Source organism: Sapajus apella, unplaced genomic scaffold, assembly GCF_009761245.1.
Source record: "Sapajus apella isolate SASKATOON/1434 unplaced genomic scaffold, GSC_monkey_1.0 scaffold171, whole genome shotgun sequence".
NCBI lineage: Eukaryota > Metazoa > Chordata > Mammalia > Primates > Cebidae > Sapajus > Sapajus apella.
The window spans coordinates 799517-823662 of NW_022437111.1; the positions used below are offsets into that span (position 1 = coordinate 799517).

Below are 24146 nucleotides of genomic sequence, written 5' to 3' on the forward strand. Positions count from 1 at the left end.
AAATTAAGGGTGAACTAACATAAGAAAATTTGCCAAAACAGAGAATGAGTCTTCAGTGCTAAAAGGTTGACTGAGTTCCCCAAACAGACCAGTCCTAAGTCACATCAGTGTGAAATTCAGGACACTGTTATTAAGGAGAAGACCCTAAAGGTTTCCAGAGCCTGAAGAAAATGAAAATGTCATCGCACTCCTCAATAGCAATGCTGGAACCTAGAAGACAATGGAGGAATAAATGCCTTTAAAATTCCGAGTGAAAATTATTTTCAACCTAGAATTCAGTATCAAAACTACCAATGAAGTATGAAGAGAGAATAAATCAGACATGCAAGAATTTGAAAAATTGATTACCATGTTCCTTTTCCTAGGAAGATACTGGAGATGTGTTCTATCAAAATAAGTGGGTAAATCACGAAAGAGGAAAACGTGGGATTCAGAAAGCAGGAGAGTAAAGATGGTAAATCCCAGGCTAACAGTCAGGCAGGAGGCCTCAGCTGGTCCACGGGGTGGGGAGGATGGAGGTTGGGATGAGGAAGAGGATGGGAACTCACAGATTATCTGAATCACTTGTGCATGCAGTAAGAAAATCATATTGAGCTCAGGCACAGTGGCTTACACCTGTAATCCCAGCACTTTGGGAGGCCGAAGGGAGCAGATGATTTGAGACCAAGAGCACGAGACGAGCCTGGGCAACATAGCAAGACCCTGTGTGTGCACATAATTTTAAAAACTAGCCGAGTGTGGTGGTGTGCACCTGTGTTCCCAGCTACTTGGAAAGCTGAGGCAAGAGGATCACCTGAGCCCAGTGTTAGGTTACGAAGGGAAAAGACACATACACAGAAATAGGGCAGCTCAACAGCAAATGCAGCCTTCATGTCCAGCATAAAACCTATGGAAGTGGGGAACTAGCCTAATGCCAGAGCCCACCACTGCATATAGGCTGGGGGTACTTATAGGTATGGGCGGGAGCGGTCTGGGCAGTATGGCTTGCTACTCGCAGGATATTAATAAGATGTTCCCATGATGAGGCGGTTCTGGCCCTTGCTCTGGTGGGACGTCATTGTGATGTTCCTTGGACCTTTGTCCAGCGAGACACTAGAGGGATGTTTCTTTAGTTGGGCCTTTGTCTGCCTTGTGGTCAGGTGGTTAGGCAGGATGTTTCTCACAGCCCAAACCCCTGAGAAATGTTTCACTTTGACCCAGGTCTACAAAATAGTGGAGCTTAAAATGGTGCATTTTGGACTAACACCCTGGAGGTCGAGGCTGCAGTGAGCCATGATTATGCCACTGCACTCTAGCCTGGGTGACAGAGCAAAAACTCATCTCTAAAAAAGAAAAAAAAAAATCATATTGAGAGGAATGTGTAAGACCTGTTGAACATTTGGGGAAAATGGGTGATAAGTCTATGCAAAACAAGCAAATGAAGACAATTAAGACAATTATTCAGTCCAGAAAAAAAAAAAAAGTTGTTCAAAAAAGGAAACCTTATCAGATACGAATATTTTATTGATTCTCACATGAACATGTTTCACGTTTTAATGAGTCTGAAGTGCGGACATGTTTTTCAGTCAAAGGCATCTGACGGTCACTATCAGCCAGGTGCAGTCCTGATGTTGTCATGCCCATGCAGGTGTGAACTTAGTCATTTTTTCAGGTGTTCTGACCAGACAACAGCAATCCCTTGACGTTTCAGTCTACAAACAATTTTAGGATCACGTGAGGAAGGAATGTGAGTCCTGGTGTGTCAGAAAACCTGTGGGCGCCTATTGGTATGGTGCCCATTCTGTAAGCATCCAGACTTGCAGGATGAGGTCAATGGTATGGAAGAAAACTGTGGAGACCAGAGTGGAAAGCTCTTTAAGAATTATTGCAACACTGACACCTGGGCAGTTCAAAGAATGGTTCTGTAAACAGACAAACAACAAAACGAGCACTGACAACTCTAAAAAGTGATTCAGAAGAGATGAATGCTGAATTCAAAGGTTTAAGGATACCCAATTTTGCATATATTTTTTGTACGCACAAGATTGACATATATGATAAAAACATACATCTAAATAAGAGCACTTTCAATATATTTACATTAAAATTGTAACTAATAAGAGCATTTGATTGGCAGCAAATTTCTTCCTCAGTGGTTCACATTACAAATTGATGGTGCCATCCATTCAGTGAAATCTGGGATGCTAGCTGTAAATACCAATGTTGCTTTTAATTAAAACTGTCATTATAATGCGAGGATGGGAAGACAGGAAATGTTACGTGTGCTTTGGTGCGGGGAAGAATGGTGGTGGGTAAGTGGGAAAAATCTTCACCTCCGTAACAGGAATTTAAAAGATGAAGTCTAAGATTGATACATGTTTTTTAGAAATTGGTTTTTAAAAACACACCCAAAGCAACTAAAAGAGGTGAAAGTGGTTGTTTTTGGGAAAAGGGTGGGTTTGGGAGGAGTGGGTCACTGGGGTTTTAATTGATAAATTTTAATACTATTTAACTTTTTAAACTCTGTGCATCATTAATTTGATATAAAAAAAATTAAGTAAATAAATGGTCTCAAAAAGCCATTCCGTGCTGTTATCTCTATAAATATATATATTCTTTTTTGGCCATATGGTCTAACTTTTGGTTAGAGAAAGAGGCTGCAGGATGTAGCAGAAAGAGCTTAGTTCTGATATCAATTGTCTGGATTTACATCTTGAGTTTCTCGCTTACTAGCTGTGTGACCTTGGGCAAATTGCTCCGCCTCTCTGGACTTTAGTTTTCTTCCCTGTAAAACTAGCAAAATGCTATGTGTTTCACTGGTTGTTGTGAGGATCAAAAAGAAGTGTGTCAGGTCCCTGGCACAGTGCCCATCCCATTGTTGAGTTCAGCAGAACTTTAACTCCTTTCACGGTGCAGCCCCCTCAGTGGGATCCTGCCTCCTCAGGAACAAGGCTGACCCCTTCGATATGCTCCTCTGCTCAGAGATTCCAGGACCCTTTGCTCATGCAGTCCTCCCAAAGCCACCCACCGTCCAGGGCTTTTGGCCTGCATATTTGCAATGTTTGTGGCTCATTACTTTTTTCTGCCCCCAGGAACCCCAAGGTTTCTTGTATCTCCTCCTTTATATTAGGCTTAGCCTGAGAGCTGATGGGTTCTGCCATATGACAGTGCTCAGTGTTCAGATGAACACTGTAGCTCTGTGGACAGACTCGGGTCCTTTGCTCTTCTCCAAGGTCTGGGAGACACAGAAGCCTGGGTTCCCAACTCGTCACTCAGCTCCTGAATCCAGGGTGTACAGGAGTCAGCCTCCCTCTGCCTCACAAAGCAGCCATCACTGATGCAGGTTGGCGTGTCCTGGAAAGCAGAGAGAGAGGCCTGCTGCTCGCTCTCCCGGCCTCTGCTCGCTCTCCTGGTACCCTGCCTTCCCTCCCACACTGCGGCCTCTGGAGCTCTGCAGGCAGTAACTTCATGGCTAGAAACAGCTTTCTTAGAAATTAAAAGCAGGTGGGCTCTTTTTCTTTCCTCCCCATTTGGATGAGAGAGCTGTTTGTTCAGGGCTCCCTCTCCCAGGACATGTAGGCAGTTCATGTTTATACATGTGACCCAGAAATATGTAATGATCCACACCAGGGCTGTTGACAGTGCTTAGACGTGGAGGGCATCATGCCTCCCTTCAGCTGCTGTTCAGAGAGAGTAGAGGCAGAATAGATGAGGGGAAGAAAAGACCCTGGGTTGAGGGCAGCCCTCTCCTAACGCCATGGGTACGTGAGAACATGGTACTGTCCTGCAGGTCGCCACATGAAAGCTGTGTCCCCACACACATGACCCCATGGCAGAGCACGAGGGATGCTACCAGGACAACCCGAAGGAAAGTGCAGATGGTGGGGGTAGGAGGGAGGAGAGCAATTAGGAAAGGGGGAGTCTCAGCCCTTGAGACTATGGGAACACACACAGCTTTGGCATCAGAAATGTGGGCTCCAGACCCTGCTTTACACGAGGTTCTGCGTGACTTGCTTAGGTCACACAGAACCTTGGTTTCCCCATCTCTTAAGGAAAAAGCCTGGAGTTGTTGGAAACTTAAATCTCCTACATTCAGGGTGTGCCAAATCTTTTCTCCCTTCCTGCCTCCCCCTCATTTGAGGGCCATCTGGCACAGAATAGGCGCATTTCCCACTCAGGGCCTGGGGTGATATTGAAGGTCCTTTGGCCACTTCCAGCTCGCTGGCTGACTCCTAGGACAGAGCTGTGTGGGGATGACGAAAGCTGCAGAAGCTGTGCCTCCTCTGACCCAAGCAGGTGGGACGGGTGTTGGGCTGAGGGTCCCCACCTGTAAAAGCCCTCTGGGTAAGGAGATTGAGCAGCCCTCCCAGGTCCATGTGGATATAGAGAGAAAAGCCCCCACCCTGCAGGCTGTCCCTCCTTCGCAGCTTCCTGTCCACTCCCGGTACCGGCTGCTGCCTGCCCTGGTGGTGAGTGGTGGTGAACGACACAGTCATGCAATGTCTATGTGTTCCTGTGTTCCTCCCCCAGGCCACAGAGTGGGCCTCCAGTGAGGACACACGACGCTCCTGCCAAAGCAAAGGGAAGACTGAGGTACGTGGTCTTGGTGGTCCGGTGGCCTGGAGCTGGAAGGAGGCTTGTGGTTGTGGGGATGGAGGGGGCACTGTGCGGACATGAGGTCCCCTGCTGGAGAGGCCTGGCCAGGGTAAGCTGGGGCTCCTTGAGCAGGTGGGGACACAGCCCTGCGGCCAGATGGTCCTGAGCATCTGAGTGAGCAGTGATACAGAGAGATGGCCTTGGTGGGAGGGGCGTCCACAGATGTGACCTGGACATCAGGATAGGTGGATCTGGGGTCGAGGGGAGTGTCTGAGAATACCTGTTGACATCCATGATGCAGTGGTGTGAGAGTGAGACACCCAGCATCGCACCTGGAGAGCTGTGCTGTCTGCTTCTTTCCTTCCTGCCTCAGGAGGAGTGTCAGAACTACGTGCGAGTCCTGATCGTCGCTGGCCGGAAGGTGTTCATGTGTGGGACCAATGCCTTTTCCCCCGTGTGCACCAGCAGACAGGTGAGCGACTCAGGGCAGGGCAGGCTGAAGGGGGCACCATGCGGGGTTTCTCCTGTCCGGGCACACAGCCTTGAAGGGGGGTTGACAAATTTTGCAAACAAACACACAAAACAAATACAAAAGGATGCCCAATTAGATTTGGATTTCAGATAAACAATAAATGATATTTTAGCATAAGCATGTTCCCTGAAGTATTTGGAATAAACTTATACTAAAAAATTACTCCCTGTTCGTCTGAAATTCAAATTCAACTGGGCCTTCTCTATTTTATCAATCAGACTTACCTTGGAGGGTCATGACTGGGGCTGGAGACAGATGGACCCACTGGGAGGACCTTTCCCTCCCTGAGGGAGGCTCCCTCAGAAGGACCATGGGCTGGGCAGTGAGAGGACGCTGGAGGAGGGGAGAGGCCCGGAGAGACTGGGTCCCACGAGGAAACAAAACTTGGGTGGAAAGAACAGGCAGCACCAGGGCCTCAGGGAACAGTGTCCCCTTCTCCCCATTGTCCCCAGGTGGGGAACCTCAGCAGGACGATTGAGAAGATCAATGGTGTGGCCCGCTGCCCATACGACCCACGCCACAACTCCACAGCTGTGATTTCCTCCCAGGGGGAGCTCTACGCGGCCACGGTCATAGACTTCTCAGGTCGGGACCCTGCCATCTACCGCAGCCTGGGCAGCGGGCCACCACTTCGCACTGCCCAGTATAACTCCAAGTGGCTCAATGGTAAGGAGCCCCCAGTGCGAGGGGTAGGGACTCCCTTGGTTCTGGTCCCGCCAGCCCACACTGAGTTCCCGTATTCATCCTCATTCCTGTCTAACCTCTGCAAGGGCTCCCACTTGCCTCATCAAGGAAGAAGTCCAGAGTAGGGCAGACGTTCATCCAAAGACCAGAGCATGCTGGAGATGGACCCCAGATGAAATCACAGATGGTGCTCTGAGGACCCATAACAGATGGAGGGTGGACTATTAGGGGAGAGTGAGATAATCAGGAATTGTTTAGGAAAATAAGTTATGGATAAGAAGAAATTATGAGGCCAGGTGTAGTGGCTCATGCCTGTAATCCCAACACTTTGGGAGGCTAAGGCAGGAAGATCTCTTGAGGCCAGCCTGGGCAACATAGCAAGGTCCTATCTCTAAAAACAGTAAAAACTAAATTAGCCTGGCGTGGTGATGCACACCTGTATTCCCAGCTACTCAGGAGACTGGGGTGATAGGATGCCTGGAGCCTAGGCGTCTGAGACTGCAGTGAGCTATGGTCACATCCCTGAACTTCAGCCTGGGCGAAAGAGCGAGGGCCTGCCTCTTAGGAAAGAGAGAGAGGTTATGGAAAGGGCCATATGAGTTTCCTAACCCTTGGGGTTGAACCCCTGTTTTCTCACTAACTATTAGGTTGCACAAAACTGATCCTGGTTTTTGCCATCAAAAGTAATGGCGAAAATTGCAATTATTTTTGAACCAACCTAAATAGCTGTATGTCCTTGAGCAAGTACTTAACCTCTGTGTGCCACAATGTTGTTCTGTAATATGGGGATAATCATAGGATTTACCTCAGAGGTTATGTTGATCAACTGGGTAAATCCCCATTAAGTACTTAGGATATTGTCTGGCACCCAGTGAGAGGTGGGTGGTAACACATGGTTAATATTGTAGCTACACTTGGTATTGGAGGTGGGAATATAGTTAGTTAGGGCCCCCAAGTCACTAAGCTTGCAGGGAGAGGATGTCAGGGTGCCCATCTGGGAAAACTGAAGCAGTTGAGTCCTCCCGACTCTGCCCTCTTCTTCCCTGCTGGCCTGCCCTGCCCTTTGTTCCTCTTCTGCCCACCCAGAGCCAAACTTCGTGGCAGCCTATGATATTGGGCTGTTTGCATACTTCTTCCTGCGGGAGAATGCAGTGGAGCATGACTGTGGACGCACCGTGTACTCTCGCGTGGCCCGCGTGTGCAAGAATGACGTGGGAGGCCGATTCCTGCTGGAGGATACGTGGACCACATTCATGAAGGCCCGGCTCAACTGCTCCCGTCCAGGCGAGGTCCCCTTCTACTATAACGAGCTGCAGAGTGCCTTCCACTTGCCGGAGCAGGACCTCATCTACGGAGTTTTCACCACCAACGTGTGAGTCCTGCCCTCTGCCAGCCCCTTCCTTGTGATGTCAGGAGCTGGCCTGGCCTCACAGCCTAGTGGGCTTCATCTATAAAATGGGGACTGCCATGCCTCCTGCCCAGGGTCGTCTGAGGCTTTTGTCTTACTGCTTCTAGAGTGATAAGCCCGTGTTCTTGGCTGCTGGGAAGGGCAAGCCCAGGTCAGATATGAATAAAGCCAATGGATCTGGCTGAGGTTCCATGAAGGAGGAACATGCTGGTGATGAAGGTGGAAAAGCCTGCCATGGATGACAGGATGCAGCCATGTGGGGCAGGGAGGCAGGCAGCAGTAGCCTCAAGGAGGCTGAACAGGGATTCCCTAATGTCCCTTCCAACCTCAGGACTATGTGATTCTGCTCAGTCTAACCAGCAATCTTCTGGTAACCCTGCCATCACCTCCCATCTAGACTCTCCTGGAAAACACAGGCTGGGAATGATAGTCCCTTTTTTTTCTAGGTGTGAGGACAGGTAACACTTACAGATCATGGGACCCTCCTCCCACTACCTTCTTCTGTGTAAGAGGCTAACCCAATCAGGTGACTTTCCTGTAGACCAAGCTTGTCCAGCCCACAGCCTTCCCCCTAGCCTGTGGGCAGCAGGTGGCCCTGGACAGCTTTGAATGAGGCCCAACATAAATTTGTAAACTTTCTTAAAACATTACAATTTTTTTTTTGAATTTTTTTTTTTAGCTCATCAGCTATTGTTAGTGTTTAGTGTATTTTATGTGTGGCCCAGGACAATTCTTCTTCCAATGTGGTCCAGGGAAGACAAAAGATTGGACGCCCTGATATAGACAATGATGGATGGGCACTGAGACCAAGGAAGGCACTGGCCACACAGTGTTGGAAGGAACATCAGAAACCTATGAGCCATGGAGCGGTGTTTGCTCACCTTGGGCCCTGGATAGCAGCCACTATATGAGGACCAAGCTAGCTATCGGAAGGACAGTGTGAGGGGGTGGACAGAGATGAGAGTCAGGAGTAGGTGGTGAGGCATCAAAACTGACACCATCAGTGTGGATTGTAAATAGTGTATTTATTGCATGCCTTCTCCATGCAGGTGCTTGTCCTGCTAGGGGTGGGGTGTCAGGGAGCAAAAGCAGACATCACTCTGTACTTAAAAGCTGAAATGGGGTGATGGATATTAAACAACAAATTTTAATCATGATAAATGCTATAAAGAGAAAGGGCAGTATGCGGAAAAGCCTCTAACAGTATAAAGGAGTGGTGATCAGGGAAGGCTTCCTGTAGGAAGTGACATCTATAGGATGAGTAGGAACAAACTAACGGAGAGGAGCATTCCAGCCTGAGGGAACATGTGCAGAAGTTTGAGGTGGGAAGAAATGTTTTAGGAGCTGAGCAGAGATCAGTGTGGCAAGAGAGTTAAGGGTGAGGAGGAGAAAGACAGAAGAGGAGAGTGAAGGGGTAGAGCAGGGAGGACATGTCCCAAAGGACACTGCAGACTGCTTTAAGGGCTTTAATCTTTATTCTAAGAGCAAGGAGAAATTATTCACAGGTTTGAAGCAGGCCAGCCACCAGCTCAGAGGTGCATTTTGAAATGCTCACCACTCTGGCTGCTGTGTGGAAAATGGATTAGGAGACTAGACAGGCTGCAGGCAGGCCACCAAGAGAATAGCACAACATTTGGGGGACTGAAGGGGGGCTGAAACCAGGCAGAGGTGGAGAGAAGTGGACACATTTGGGAGAAGAACTAAATGCGAAGCATAGAACTAGAAGCATTTGGTATGGTGGTATCCTTTCTGTGACCTGTTCATGCAAGATTCACGGAAACATGCTTCTGTGACTGAAAGGGCCTCCTGAACTCAGGGTGTGGCAGGCGACAGCATAAATCAGTGGTTTGGTAACCAGCTTTTGTAAATAAATAAATCAGAATAGAATGGAATAAAATATCAGAGTCTCACATATTTAGTAGGAATAAGTTCATAAAAATTCATTATGGATGTGTGCATACTATACTGAGTTGTAGGGTAAAATTTCTCTCTTACCGTGGGCCTGAGCCACAATGTTTGAAAGCCACTGAATTTCAGCCTCCTGCTGCATAAGGGAGGGAGGAAGGCAGTAGCACAGGAGAATTCACCAGTGGGTCGTTCCCAGGGGGTTTGCAGAGTGTGAGGACCACATCTCCCTTTGAGATGCCCCGTGGTGCGCCAGACTCATCATAGATGCTTACAGAGCCTTGGGGATTGGATATGACAGCTGGCTGTGGGGTTTCTGAGAAGGGTGCCAGGTCTTATAGGGAGAGCCTTGTCCCACCACCTCTTGTCTTTCAGAAACAGCGTCGCGGCTTCTGCCGTCTGCGCCTTCAATCTCAGTGCCATCTCCCAGGCTTTCAGTGGCCCATTTCGCTACCAGGAGAACCCTAGGGCTGCCTGGCTTCCCATCGCCAACCCCATCCCCAATTTCCAGGTACAGAATTTTCCTGTCTTCACACACTGCCTTCCCCCCAGGCTACCAGCCACAAGCTGATTCCCAACTGCTTAGCACAGACAGACACCAGACCTGACCCTGCCAGCCCATGCCCATTGCTGGGGTCCACAATGGTTCCCTGAGGGTATTAGCCTCTACGACTGTGAGGGAGAAGGGAAGAGTGGGTGAGTGGCAGTGCAAGGGAGCATGCTAGGAGCCATCTCTAAATGTGAGCCCACGCCTCCAGGGAGGCAGGGTAGTGGGACCTCAGTTCTCCAGTGTGGAGAACCACGGAAGCACTACACATGCTGTCTGGCTGGAATTTGGGGATGTTAACTGGAACTTTCTCGCAGTGTGTTCAACATGGGTACTAATTCCTGGAAGTGGTCAGTACTAGGGGTGGTCAGCGCGTGGTCAGGGCCCAGCCATGGGTAATACGAGCATCCCCCATCCTGTAACGGAGAGGGGGAAAGAATGAGGGGGCAGAGGAGGTTGCTGATGGTTGATTTTCATGTTTGCCCAGCTTCCTACCCGGGAGGTGGGATGCAGCTGGGAAAGACCTCAAGCTTTGCAGTCCTACCATCCTGACCCAGATCTAGCCTGTCTCTATGTGACCTTGGACAAAAAAGTCAGCCAACCTCCTTCAGTTTCTTTTTCCTTATCTGGAACTAGGAATAATACCATAAGAGAACATCTCACAGTTAATTGCGAAAGTTCATGAGCCTGAAATGTAGGAGATGCTCAGTAAAACGTGGTTGGCTTCCAGCTTCGGTTTCGAAATCATAAGAACTTTGAGCTGGTAGGGACACAGGAGAGGGACAGCAGGGTTTGGCCCAAGGTAGGAGAGGGGCACCTGCAGCAACAGCATAAAAATCACTGGACACTCATCCACACTCAAATTATCCATTTTTAGGCAGTCCAGTCCCCTTTGTTCTCCTCCCTCCTCTTCCTCAACCCTGGCAGGATCCTCCTTCCCCATCTCCCCAGCCTCCTGTTTTTCGTTCCCAAAGAACGAGTCCATCCCACCCTGGAAAGGGTGCAGGACTCCCAGCAGGGATGCTGGGGGTGGGGGATGCTGGAGAATCAGCGTCGGTGGCTGTGGCCACCTGGGTTGCCAGGAGGAGGCAGCCGGCAGGGGATCGCTGCAGCCCAGGTGGCCGGGCGCGTGTAACCCAGTTACCCGCCGCAGTGTGGCACCCTGCCTGAGACCGGTCCCAACGAGAACCTGACGGAGCGCAGCCTGCAGGACGCGCAGCGCCTCTTCCTGATGAGCGAGGCCGTGCAGCCGGTGACACCCGAGCCCTGTGTCACCCAGGACAGCGTACGCTTTTCACACCTCGTGGTGGACCTGGTGCAGGCCAAGGACACGCTCTACCACGTGCTCTACATTGGCACCGGTGAGCCGGCCCGGCCCAACCTGGACTCCAGGTGGGGGGTAGGTTGAGAGACGGGGGCGGGGCTGCAAGCTTCCGGAGCCTTCAAGGCCACCTTGGTCTGGCTTCCCCTCTCCCCCAGAGTCGGGCACCATCCTGAAGGCGCTGTCCACGGCGAGCCGCAGCCTCCACGGCTGCTACCTGGAGGAGCTGCACGTGCTACCCCCCGGACGCCGCGAACCCCTGCGCAGCCTGCGCATCCTGCACAGCGCCCGCGCGCTCTTCGTGGGGCTGAGCGACGGCGTCCTGCGAGTCCCACTGGAGAGGTGCGCCGCCTACCGCAGCCAGGGGTAAGCCGGGACGGGGGCGGCTCCCGAGGTCGGCCCTGCCAAGCACACTGCGCAGACGGCGCTTAAGAGGCGGGGCTTTGGACCCGGGAGACCTTGGGTCGGTCCCCGCAGCCTCCACTAGTGAGTCTTAGGACGAGTCGGTCAACCTTTCTGAACCTTGGTTCTCTCCTCGTAAAGCATTTTGCAAGGTTTTGTGAGGGTTAATTGGGATAATCTCCATAAAGCACTCATCAGTACTTGGGGGAAGGGTGTGCTTAGCAAATTTTGATGGGTGGCTGTTATCCCTGCTGTCAACCGCGTAGCTAGGGCCAGTCAACCATCTCTAGCCCAGTTGATTTATTCTCAGTCGCTTCAGCACAGAAAGGTCTTTATCTTTGAAGCCACAGCACTCATTGCCCAGGTGCAGATGGAGATGATGCTTTGAGTCAGCCCCACATTTTTGCTTCTCTTCCTTCCTTCCCTCCTTGGAAGAGGTAGAGAGGGCTGCTGCAGGTAGGGCAGAGGTGAGGCGCCACGTGAAGGAGTTGCCCTGGCTTCCCACTGCTTCTGCTTGGTTCTCCATCCCATAGCTTCATATATGTGGACTCGCAGATTTGACAACTGTGGCACCAGTTTTTAATGGGGAAACCAAAGCCTATTCCAAAGCCAAATGGAAATGTAGCCCAGATTGCTACCACCTGAGGCTCTCATAGGCTGCATCACCTCATTTTCATTATAATCAGAAGCTGGCATCACCACAGCCACAGGAGCTTCTGTGACCTTTGCAACTGAGAGTTCTGGCTGTGCCATCTGTCCTCAAGATTTAGAAGGCAAATGGTATCCGTGATACAGGGCTGTTCTTCAGCTCCAGCGGGGTGTGCTAGGAGCCAGGCAGAGGCCTGTGGGGCCGGTAAGAGCTGGATGATCTTGGAGAGGCAGCCGGGGAGGGGGAGCATCAGGGCCAACTCTCCAGTTCCCTTCAGCCCCAACACAGGGCTCCATCAGCGAGATACCACACACTTACTAAGCCCTACCATGTTCAGGGCACTTTGTAAGACTGTTGGTGTGAGAGGAGGCAAGAGAAATAGGCCCCAAACACTGACTTCCCTCACACCTCCAGATGTCTGGGTGGGAAGAGAACCTTGGCCTTATCAGGTATGTGGGGAGAGATGGTGGGGTGTGGTGGGAAGGACTTACCTGGTGGAACTAGACACACCTGGGGCTCCATCTCAGCTCCATCATCTACCAAACGTATGATCTTGAATGACTGAATCATTTTGAGCTTTGGCTCTCTCATCAGAAAAACAGGGAGACATTTGATGGAGCAAATGATGTTTAACATAGGCAGAGTTGTAAAGATTGGGACTAGCATTCATAAAGTGCCCAGTCCAGCGAATCACATGGTATCTTTTGTACTTTTTATCTCCTCAAATGCGTTTAGGAGCCCTCCAGCCTCCTAGGCCCTCTGGAGTCTCATTGAATATAGACAGTACAGCTTGGCAGTGAATCACAGGCTTTTACATATGGCTTGTTCTCTAAGAGGTTGTAAATCCTTAAAGGCAAACCCAGTGTCTCGGTATTTTTTACACTCCACCAGGGAGCTCCGCCTAGCCCAAGGCACAAAGTGGCCTTCCACACATGACTGATCCTTCAGTTGACTGATTGTTTGGCTTGAGAGGAGTTTGATGCAGGAGAAACATGGGGAATGGGGCCGGAAACTGGATTGAGGTCAGCTGACAAGGCCAAAGGAGGATTCTGACTTGAATCCTGTGGCTGTGGGCACTTAAGTGATCCTAGAGCAGTGGAGTAGAGTCATGGGCAGTGTGAAGAGATCAGTCAGACAGTGGTGAACAGGATTGTCACATAGCAGGTGGGCTAGTACGGCTCTAAGTCAGATCTGAAGGAACGGGGCCTGCAGTGGACAGGAGGAAGGAAAGGAGCTGGGACATTTCACCACTCACGCGTTCTACAGAGGAGGGGCTGGGGGCGTTGTGTAGTGTGCCCACTGCATTCCTATCATGGAGCAAGGCAGAAAGAGGACAGTTTGGAGTTTGGTGCTTTCATTCTATTTTGTTTCTTGACTTTGGGATAGGAAGGAGCCCTTGGTGTGTACAGTGAAAACTCTGCTAAAAAAAGATAGGCAAATCCAAAAAGTATGAAATGCAAGGTCACAGCTGGGTGTGGTGGCTCATGCCTGTAATCCCAGCACTTAGGGAGCCCAAGGCGGGCAGATCACCTGAGGTTGGGAGTTCGAGACCAGCCTGACCAATACGGAGAAACCACATCTCTACCAAAAATACAAAATTAGTTGGGCGTGGTGGTGCATGCCTGTAATCCCAGCTACTCAGGAGCTTGAGGCAGGAGAATCCCTCGACCCAAGAGGCAGAGGTTGCAGTGAGCAGAAATCGCGCCATTGCACCCCAACCTGGGCATTAAGAGCAAAACTCTGTCTCAAAGAAAAAAATGCAGGGTCACATTATCACAAGATTAGTAAAATGGCTAAAGCAAGTACACACAGTCACCAAGCTGTGCGCCAGACTGGCTCTGGGAGTCTGGGAGCCAGCTGCCACAATATATTAGCATTTGCACTATTGTGGCGTGTGTTGTCACAGGGTTTTACTGTGTCCTAGGATAGACATTTCATGCTTTTTTCCTCATTCCTTCCAAAGCTGGCAGAAAGATGGGGGTGGGTAAGCAGAGGCCTCTTTAGGACCCCTCCTCTGCCCAGGATCCAGGGTCTTGTCTCCAACTGCCTCTTTTCCCTCAGGAGAATCTCAGCCCCACAGGGCACCACCAAGACCTGGCCTGGCCAGAGAGAGACCACAAGGAGGAACCTGGGGGATAAACTAGTGACTGGCTCTGCAAAGCAGGTGTTTTATGCATGAACCACCACTTTCCTCCAACCAGCATGCCTTTCACCCTGCCTTTGAGAAAGGTCCTCTACCCCATCTCATTCACAGATCTCCCCTGGCTGCCCCATGAGCAAAGGGAAGGCCCACCCTCAACTATTTTTTGCTCACAAGCTCCAGAAATACTTTTTCCACCCTGGACAGCTCCCACTGTGAGACTACTGCGCCACAGTGCTGGAATCTGCCCGCCTGCCACTTCCACCATCCATCTCTGTCCCGCCTCCAAGCCCATGCAATGAACCTGTTCCTTTTCGTAATGGCTGCTTGAGACACTGCAGTTAAAAAAAAAAAGGAAAAAGGGAGGCATGTTGATATATTATTGGTCTGATGGCTCCTTTATGAAAAGTACTCTAAACTGCCACCATTTCTACAGTCAGAGACATCCTTTAAGTCTCTTATCCTTGGAGCTTTCATTTATCTTAAGAGTGCTCCCTGCTCTGTAAGCTTTGAAGTGGCCTTTGGCCAAAAGCAGAAAATGTGGTTCCACTTGAGCCAAGGAGGCAGCTATCCCTTTTATTCATGAGAAGGAGAGCTCGGGCACTGGCCCCCAGAAGTCTCAAGGGTCCCCTCAGGCTGCCAGGGAAGGGGAAGGGCAGGCATGTCTGTGGAGAATCTGGTATCCTCTTTCTTCTCTGGGACTTAATTGAGAGCAGGGGAAGCTGAAGGGGTGAGAGGGCCTGGAGAAAGGAGGCTGGAGCCAGCATCTACTCCACGTTTTTATTCTTTCCTATTCTGCCATGGTTTGGAAAGACAACACACTCACCCCTTGGGAATCTTGTCAAAAGTGGCGCCTGGCACAGCATTTCTCAAACTTGCTTACTCTGCTGAGTTACCTGAGGGGTATTTAGATGATTTCAAATGCCTGGGCCTATTTCAGTCCAAAAAACCCAAATACAGGTGGGTGGGCTTTTTGGTTTGCTTAAGCCTTTTAAAGGGTGCCCAGGAGATCCTAATTTGCAGGCAATACTGGAAATACTCCCGCTGTAGAGCTGGTTAGGCTCTAGATGTAAGAAAGAGCAAGAAGCAAATTACATTTCTCTAGAATCTTCTGCATTTGTCTTATATAAGCTGATTCAGGTTTTTTGCTCTTACCCATTTTCTCTGCTGGCAGATATTTGTTTTTAATGGATAGAATATTATTTATTATTATTGGTTACTGGCTATGGCTAATTTTTTTTCCCAGTGAAATTATGTCACTTATAAATGCCACATCAGCTGCCTCTAGAGGTTGACACCCCTTTTTGAGGGCTGAAGGAAATAAATTCAGGAGTGGGCTTTGCTGAGTTCTGATTGGTTGAATTTGCTAGCAGTCCCAATGTCAGCCAGTAAGCAGAGTCGCGAAATCACAGGTTGCTGGGACGACCGTGTACATGTGTTGCATGTAGTCATGTGATGTCCAGTTTGATGGATTCCGCTGATAAAATACCCTCAGATCAAACCATCGACCCCAGAGGAAAATATGACCACACTTGTCTTGTACAATTTACCCAAGTTGTCCTTGAGAGAATAAACTAGAAACAGATTCCTGAGCAACAGTTGAGTATTCTGGATTCCTGCGTGGGCCAGAGTGTGCTTACCAGGCTCCCATGAGTGCCTCACTATATGAGGCCGTGGTTTGCCCTGAGCAATGGATAGCACTATCTTCTTCACCCTCTTCTTTGTATAATTTCTCACATAACCTCATTTTTCTCTGGGGCCTGACATCTATTGAACTCATTGAAAGTTAAGAATTCACCTGACAGATGACTCTTTACTCTCCTTGAAGCTTCAAGAGATAAGAAAAATTCTACCCGGGAGACACCAAAAGCTGCAACTCTTGGCTTTTTTTTTTTTTTTTTTTTTTTTTTTGCTGTATCACTTTAGCCCCAGGCATCTTTGGCCCCTTTGTGCAATGGGAAGATCCCTCTGCAAACTCACAAAATGATGTGAACTCCTCATCAGGCTCCATTTTCTTTGCAGCCCAGTACCTCCTTCTTTAAAGCCTTTTCTGTTTTCCAACCTCCAATTTCTGAGCCCCTGCCCAGTGGTCTCTCCAGACCCTCTTCAGCAGATTGGCTCAGAAGGGGGTGGAAGCTGGGGACAGGAGCCAGAGGGATCCAGGTGTCCCCCAGGATTGGCGGTGGGCTGAGTGTTGAAGGGACCCTCCTTCTGGCACCTGGGTTGGATACTCTCTGTACTCAGCAATGGATGGCAAAGCCTGATTCCGTAATCTCCATAGACTTCTCCCCTTTGAAGTCCCACTAGCAGAGATTAGATTTTTTCTGTTAAAAAATTACACGAGTAAATCAAAAGGAGAAAAGGAACTCTAGACTATGAGAAGTGGACTACTTGGCACATGCATCAGTGTGTAAACCAGTATCACTTTGGGGGCCCCTACAGAGAGACCAGCCCTCAGGGTTGAGGAACCGGGAACTGGGATGTGACCTTCTGCAGCTTGAGCTCATTCTCATGATGCTAAAGCACTGGACTCTGATTCCTGCCACGAAGCAACACAAGCATGTGGGTGCCCCAGGTGACCATGGACAGCACCCAGGTGTCTGCTGATCCTGTGCTGTGTTTTGAGGGATGGGCTGATATTCACTGTGTGAAATCAGACAGCCTCCTGTGGGAAGCAGAAGTGTGAGGGGGAAAGCGTGGTTGGAAAGCTCAGGTCTGGGCCCAGCTCCACCACATACGATCTGTATGATATCGGGAAAACTCCTTCCTCCCCTCACCTTTGTAAAATGAAAAGGTTGTGTAGTGGATCCCAGTGGTTCTCACCCAGGGAGCTCTTAAACACTGCTTTACCCCCAGAGAGTGTTGATTGGGGTGGGCTGGGATATTATGTTTTTGAAAGATCCTCAGGTGATTCTAATGTGCAGCCAGGGTTGAAAATGGCTGGACCAAACCATCTGTAAGGCTTTTTCCATCTTTAATGTTTTATGACTCTATGATCATAGCATGTGTCAGGGAGGTACTAGCTCTTTGGGTTTCTGTTAACCACATCTGCTCCTGTGGCTGTGGGTGAGGAGTATGGGGTATCCATACTTGGGGAAAGCACTGCCGTCTCTGTTAAATGTGCAGTCTCTGGAGGATGAGAGTTTGGGTTTTTCCCAGATAACATCGGGATAATAACAGTGCCTACATCATTGGAGTGCTGGATTTAAATTAAGTTATGCTTATAAAGTGCTTAAAATGATGCCTTACACAAAGTAAAGGCTCAATGAACTTCATTATTATCAGGGAGGACAAATGCATGGAAAGTGGTGTGCAGAGGGTAGTGTCCAGGTGTGTTCTTGAGATGCAGGTGAGGCTGGGAAGCCAGTGGGCTTGAGTCCCAGGACGTCTGTCTGGCAGGGAATGCCTGGGGGCCCGGGACCCATACTGTGGCTGGGACGGGAAGCAGCAACGTTGCAGCACGCTCGAGGACAGCTCCAACATGAGCCTCTGGATCCAGAACATCACCGCCTGCCCTGTGAGAATCCCTGTGTGTCCTCCCACCTCAGACCTCTCCTTCAATTCAGGCTGTGACTCCCCACCAGTATTGCCCCAATCCCCTGAGATCCTGTGACTTCCGTGCCCTTGCCTTGGGTCATAGGGGTACTGTCCCCCATGCGTGTCTGCAGGTGCGAAATGTGACACGGGATGGGGGCTTTGGCCCATGGTCACCATGGCAACCGTGTGAACACTTAGATGGGGACAACTCAGGCTCTTGCCTGTGTCGAGCCCGATCCTGTGACTCTCCTCGACCCCGCTGTGGGGGCCTTGACTGCCTGGGGCCAGCCATCCACATTGCCAACTGCTCCAGGTATGTAAGGACAGGGCTTGCATGGTGACTGCCTTGGACCAGGGTGGGGAAAACGGAAAATGGGGCCCCCTCACTCGGGTGTTTGCACTAAGGGACAGAAACCACTTCAGGGCTGTGCTGGGGACCGGATAGGTGGCTAGTGTGTGAGGCAGGAAACCTGAGCCCTGAGGGAGTTTCCATGCTAGTAAGAGAGAAGTTTCTACCTCTTCATGTCTCTTGATGCAAAGAGGAATGCTGGGCAGGCATCGGGGTCACTTCCAGATGAAGGTAAGCCTCGATAGGTCTTGTCTCAAACATAAGGGACAGTATGGGATGGTGGCAAGGCAAGGAAACCTGGTGCCAATCCCGGATTGCCACTGTCTGGAGGTGTGGCCGTGGCCAGGCCACCTAACCACTCTGAGCTTCTGTCAGTGAGGGTTATAGTACCCACCCAAGAGTTGTTGGGAGCATTAAATGAGATAAGCTTACACACTGCCTGGTGCCTGGGGACCTCATAAAATAACTAACCTATAATTTTAGACACTTTTTTTTTTTTTTTTTGAGACAGCATCTTACTCTGTTGCCCAGGCTGGAGTAAAGTGCTGTGATCATGGCTCACTATAATCTCCTGCCTCAACCTCCTAATTAGCTGAGACTACAGATGCCCACACCACACCCAGCAAATTTTAAAAAAAATTTTTGTAGAAACGGAGTCTTACTTTGTTGCCTAGGTTGGTCTCGAACTCCTGGCCTCAAGTGATCCTCCCACCTCAGCCTCCCAAAGCTCTGAGCCATGGCACCCAGCCTTGGCCACTCTTAAAACAACTATTTCATACACAATTATTAATGTAGCCCTCACAGAAACCTCATGGGGGTAGGAATACAGTCATTATCCTTACTTTAAAGTTAAGAGTACTATGAGGCACAGAAGGTTCTGGTAACTTGCCCAGGGTTTCACAGCCACCAAGTGGTAGAGCCCAGATTTGACAATTGGAGTCAGAGTAGCCACAAAGGAGTAGTGTCTGAGGCTGGAGCAAAGCACGCACAGTGTAGTACAGGGGACAGAGTGTGGGTTCCAGTGCAAGGATTGGGACTAACCAGGAAGGCTGAAACGGAAGCTACGGAGTGGAAAGGGGACTGGGGTGTTCTTCGCTAGAGTCTGCCCTTTTTCCCCTGTAAGTAGGGGCCATATCCTATCTCTATGTCCTTAGCCCTGAGCACAGCCTGATATATGGAAGAAGGCTCTCAATACATGGTTGAAGGAAGAATGAATGAACGGATGGATGAGCGAGTCTGCCTGAGATGACCTGTTTAGGAGAAGATATTTCTATGTCACTGTCCAGCTCTTTCCGACAGCAATAGAAAATCCATCGGCCCAGATACAGACTAGATCTAAAAAGCTAGGGCTCAGAGGGGCATCTGTGTCTGTCCCCTCTCACCCCAACAGGAATGGGGCGTGGACCCCGTGGTCATCGTGGGCGCTGTGCAGCACGTCCTGTGGCATCGGCTTCCAGGTCCGCCAGCGAAGTTGCAGCAACCCTGCTCCCCGCCACGGGGGCCGCATCTGCGTGGGCAAGAGCCGGGAGGAGCGGTGAGGGAGGACAGGCTTGGCCTGAGGTCCCAGACTTTCGCGGCCCCCCAGAAAGTGGCCTGGATTCTCCTCGTGATCCCGGGGACTCTCGTCCTTTCCACTCTTGCACTCCCAGGGACCTCTTGTCAGGGAAGGGGTCCCCCTCCCTAGATTGACTCCCCTCCCCCACCCCAGGTTCTGTAACGAGAACACACCTTGCCCGCTGCCTATCTTCTGGGCTTCCTGGGGCTCCTGGAGCAAGTGCAGCAGCAACTGTGGGGGCGGCGTGCAGTCGCGGCGTCGGGCCTGCGAGAACGGCAACTCCTGCCTGGGCTGCGGCGTGGTGAGGGCCGGGGCCGGGCGCGGCGTGGGGGACATGGGGGGCTCGAGCCCAGGGGAGGGAGGGTCCGGAGGCCGCGGAGCTCTGAAGCCGCCGCCGCCACACGCAGGAATTCAAGACCTGCAACCCCGAGGGCTGCCCCGAGGTGCGGCGCAACACGCCCTGGACGCCGTGGCTGCCGGTGAACGTGACGCAGGGCGGGGCGCGGCAGGAGCAGAGGTTCCGCTTCACTTGCCGCGCGCCCCTGGCCGACCCGCACGGCCTGCAGTTCGGCAGGAGAAGGACCGAGACGAGGACCTGCCCCGCGGACGGCTCCGGAGCCTGCGACACCGATGGTACCGCGCTGCGCCCCCCTCCTTCCTCCCTCCTAGCCCCGGAGCGGTGCGGGCGGGGTTGGGAGAGCCAGGGGAAGCCCGGGGCCAGGGCCAGGGTCGGGTCGGGGTGTCCGGGCCCCCAGTCGCTGAGGCCACGCCCCTCCGCAGCCCTGGTGGGGGATCTCCTGCGCGGCGGGAGCACCTCTCCGCACACGGTGAGCGGGGGCTGGGCCGCCTGGGGCCCGTGGTCGTCCTGCTCCCGGGACTGCGAGCTGGGCTTCCGCGTCCGCAAGAGAACGTGCACGAACCCGGAGCCCCGCAACGGGGGCCTGCCCTGCGTGGGCGATGCTGCCGAATACCAGGACTGCAACCCCCAGACCTGCCCAGGTAACCCTGCATGGAAGGAATCCTTGGCCCAGGGAAACCCTGTCATCCTGGAGACACCGCCCCCCTCCCACAAGGCCTACCCGGGAACCCCAATGCCCAAGTGACCCCTTTTTCCTGCCAACTCTGTGCTAGGGACCCCCAGAGCAAATTTCTGCCCCGGCCACGGATGCAATGGCTACTCCAGTGAAGTAGGGCCTCAACTTATCCTCCCTGTCCCTTTTTTTTCACCTTTCTTAATGAGTTAGGTAAGACGCTTGATTGGAGGTGGAGTTGGTTTCTCTCCCTCCGGATGTCTCTGCTGCTGCCTGCGTTTCCCCGCCTGCCCCATGGGGCGGGGTGATACTCCCTATCAGTGGACTGTTGGGTGGCTCTGTTGGGTGATGGGTGGATCGGTCAGACGTTGAGGTCACTGTGGCTCAGAGTGACCTGGCCTGGAATGGGGTGGAAGACCGTCTTGAGCCCCGCCTGCCCCTGTAGCCCCTCACACACTTTTCCCCTTGCAGTTAGGGGTGCTTGGTCCTGCTGGACCTCATGGTCCCCATGCTCCGCTTCCTGTGGTGGGGGTCACTATCAACGCACGCGCTCTTGCACCAGCCCCGCACCCTCCCCAGGTGAGGACATCTGTCTCGGGCTGCACACGGAGGAGGCACTGTGTGCCACACAGGCCTGCCCAGGTACGAGGCACATCCCGCCAGGGCTGGGAAGCACCATGGAGCCCTCTAATCCCCACCCGGGGGTCTCGTGGCAGTTCACCTCATCCCACCCACAACCCCCAGAAGGCTGGTCGCCCTGGTCTGAGTGGAGTGCGTGCACTGAGGATGGAGCCCAGAGCCGAAGCCGCCACTGTGAGGAGCTCCTCCCAGGGCCCAGCCCCTGTGCTGGAAACAGCAGCCAGAGCCGCCCCTGCCCTTACAGTGAGATTCCTGGTAGGTCTCCCTGCCAGCAACTGCACAGCAACCCTTCCCAGCCTGCACTCCCAGCCTCCTTCCCCTACTGAAGCTTGTGTCCTGGTGGGGAGAGGGAAAGTGGGGGCACAGGATGAAACATGGAGGTGGGAAGGAGATACCAAAAGAGAACTCCCATATTTGCCTCCATGCACACATTTGAGGTTTGGACCCTCCTCGTCCAGTGGATGGGCCAGCCCTTCTCAGAGTTGGGCTCTGGGGAAAGAGGGAGGGAAAGGAAGGCCCCATTCCCAGTCCTGCCACTGATCATTGACCTAAGGGTCCTCCCAGAGTTGCACCTACCCTGCAGAGCCCCCCTCCTCTCGTCTCCGCCCCTGACACCCTGTCCACTGGTCTTCCTGCAGTCATCCTGCCAGCCTCCAGCATGGAGGAGGCCACCAGCTGCGCAGGTAAAAGAAACCAGCCCTACCTCATGCTGCGGTCCTCCCACCCCTCCTGCACCCCACTCAAAGTCCGGATTCTTTCCACATCCTGCTCCAGACAGCCAGGCTTTGTTGGGGTCCCCACTGCTTTGAGATGGTGTGTAGGGTGGTCTGTGCAGTTCCCTCCATGCCCCCCACCTAGGAGGGCATTCTCAACCTGGACCCAAGGAAGAGTCATCCGACTCCAGACCCTCTGCTTGCCATCTCTGACTTGAGCCACAGGGTACCTTGTGAAAGAGGACCCCAATGACAGTCTCCCCGGCCTCCGCATTTCCTTTGGCTGTGGCCTCAGAGCCTCCTGTTGCTGTTTCTGCTCCCAGGGAGGCAGGCAGGAATCTGTCCTCTTCACAGTGGCCCTTATCTTACTACCTGCCTCTCTTCCCCCAGGGTTCAATCTCATCCACCTGGTGGCCACGGGCATCTCCTGCTTTTTGGGCTCTGGGCTCCTGACCCTGGCAGTGTACCTGTCTTGCCAGCACTGCCAGCGTCAGTCCCAGGAGTCCACACTGGTCCATCCTGCCACCCCCAACCACTTGCAGTACAAGGGCGGGGGCACCCCGAAGAATGAAAAGTACACGCCCATGGAGTTCAAGGTGGGAGCCTTTTTGTAGAAGCAGAGGGCAGGGTGGGAGGGCAGGGTGAAGAATGCAGGGGTTCTGGCCCTCTGCTGGGTGGAACCAGGCAGTGGTGGTGTGAACAGACCACTGGATCCGTAGTCTGAGTGTTCTTTCGCTGGCCAGCTTCTGGACTCCTTGCCCTGGCCTATTCCCTTCTTCTGTCTGTTCCCTCAACCCTTTCTCTGGTTCCTTCTTCCTCCCACAGACCCTGAATAAGAATAACTTGATCCCTGATGACAGAGCCAACTTCTACCCATTGCAGCAGACCAATGTGTACACGACTACCTACTACCCAAGCCCCTTGAACAAACACAGCTTCCGGCCGGAGGCCTCACCTGGACAACGGTGCTTCCCCAACAGCTGATACCGCCGTCCTGAGGACTTGGGCTCCTTGCCTTCCTAAGGCACAGAGCAGGTGGAGATGGGACAGTGGAGCCAGTTTGGTTTTCTTCCTCTGCACTAGGCCAAGAACTTGCTGCCTTGACTGTGGGGATCCCATCCGGCTTCAGAGAGCTCTGGCTGGCATTGACCATGGGGAAGAAGGCTGGCTTCAGGCTGGCACATGGCTGCAGGTCTAGTTCTGCCCAGGTCTCTCATGGCCACCTTGCAACCCACTGTCACGCTGACCCTCCCTTGCTGTGTCCAGGTTGTGGACCTACTGGGCATGTGAGGAATTGGAGAATGGAGATGGCAAGAGGGCAGGCTTTTAGGTTTGGGTTGGAAACAACTTCCTATGGCCTCCACAAGCTGAGTCTGGCCTTCTCCAGCTGGCCCCCAAAAATACCTGTGCTCCATTCTGATTATCTCTGAAAGTAATCAATCAAGTGGCCCAAGTAGCTCTGGATTTTCTACCAGGGTGGGGCCATTGTGGTGCTGCCCCAGTGTGACATAGGGGACCAAGGCCAGCACAAGTTGTCCACCTCTGCCTAGCCATCTGTACTCTACCTAGGGCATCCATCTGGTCAGAGGCAGTGAGGACTGGGAACTGGAGGCTGATCTGTGCTTAGAAGTCCTTTAATCTGGGCTGGTACAGACAGGCCTCAGCCTTGCCCTCAATGCACGAAAGGTGGCCCGGGAGAAAGAGAAGCTCAATGCCATAGGAGGCAGAAGTCTGGCCTCTGTGCCTGGATGGAGACTATCTTCCAGTTGCTGCTCAACAGAGTTGTTGGCTGAGACCTGCTAGGAAGTCTCCGCTGGCCTTTCATCTGTTCAGGAACGCGTGCGTGTGTGCGCGCGCACACACACACACACACACACAATTTGTTACAGCAACAAAAAAGATGTTGGGCTATGGCATTATTAATTAAAGATGATATCCAGTCTCCAAATGTCTCTGTGTATCTGTGCGTGGGCTCCTCTTGCATGGTCTAGGCAATCTGAGCAATGAACCAGGGTGGCAGATGGTCTTCTCAAGGCAGAGGAAATGTCCCAAGTAGCTATATCTTTAATAGATGATATCTTTCCATCTGTGGAATGGAAATGCACATGCAGTGCACACATACATTGCCCTACACCCTTTTTGGAAAAGACGCTGGGGAT

At 51.9% G+C, this 24146-nt stretch overlaps 1 protein-coding gene across 4 annotated transcripts in view; it reads left to right on the forward strand.

Annotated features, from left to right (window-relative positions):
- SEMA5B (semaphorin 5B) overlaps positions 1-23931 on the forward strand; it is a 123348-nt gene extending 99417 nt beyond the window's left edge. For 2 of the 4 annotated variants that reach the window (XM_032267727.1, XM_032267728.1), the window contains exons 6-23: positions 4510-4572; positions 4949-5047; positions 5560-5773; positions 6878-7163; positions 9480-9615; positions 10805-11012; positions 11131-11338; positions 17563-17680; positions 17832-18013; positions 19440-19583; positions 19758-19905; positions 20012-20237; positions 20385-20603; positions 21107-21277; positions 21380-21529; positions 21913-21957; positions 22378-22583; positions 22813-23931. In XM_032267727.1, the coding sequence (XP_032123618.1) occupies positions 4510-4572; positions 4949-5047; positions 5560-5773; positions 6878-7163; positions 9480-9615; positions 10805-11012; positions 11131-11338; positions 17563-17680; positions 17832-18013; positions 19440-19583; positions 19758-19905; positions 20012-20237; positions 20385-20603; positions 21107-21277; positions 21380-21529; positions 21913-21957; positions 22378-22583; positions 22813-22971 (2982 nt within the window). In that variant the 3' untranslated portion in view covers positions 22972-23931. The remainder of the gene's footprint in view (positions 1-4509; positions 4573-4948; positions 5048-5559; positions 5774-6877; positions 7164-9479; positions 9616-10804; positions 11013-11130; positions 11339-17562; positions 17681-17831; positions 18014-19439; positions 19584-19757; positions 19906-20011; positions 20238-20384; positions 20604-21106; positions 21278-21379; positions 21530-21912; positions 21958-22377; positions 22584-22812) is intronic. The other 2 variants (XM_032267729.1, XM_032267730.1) reach the window with 2 other exon arrangements.
- The last annotated feature ends 215 nt before the right edge of the window (positions 23932-24146 follow it).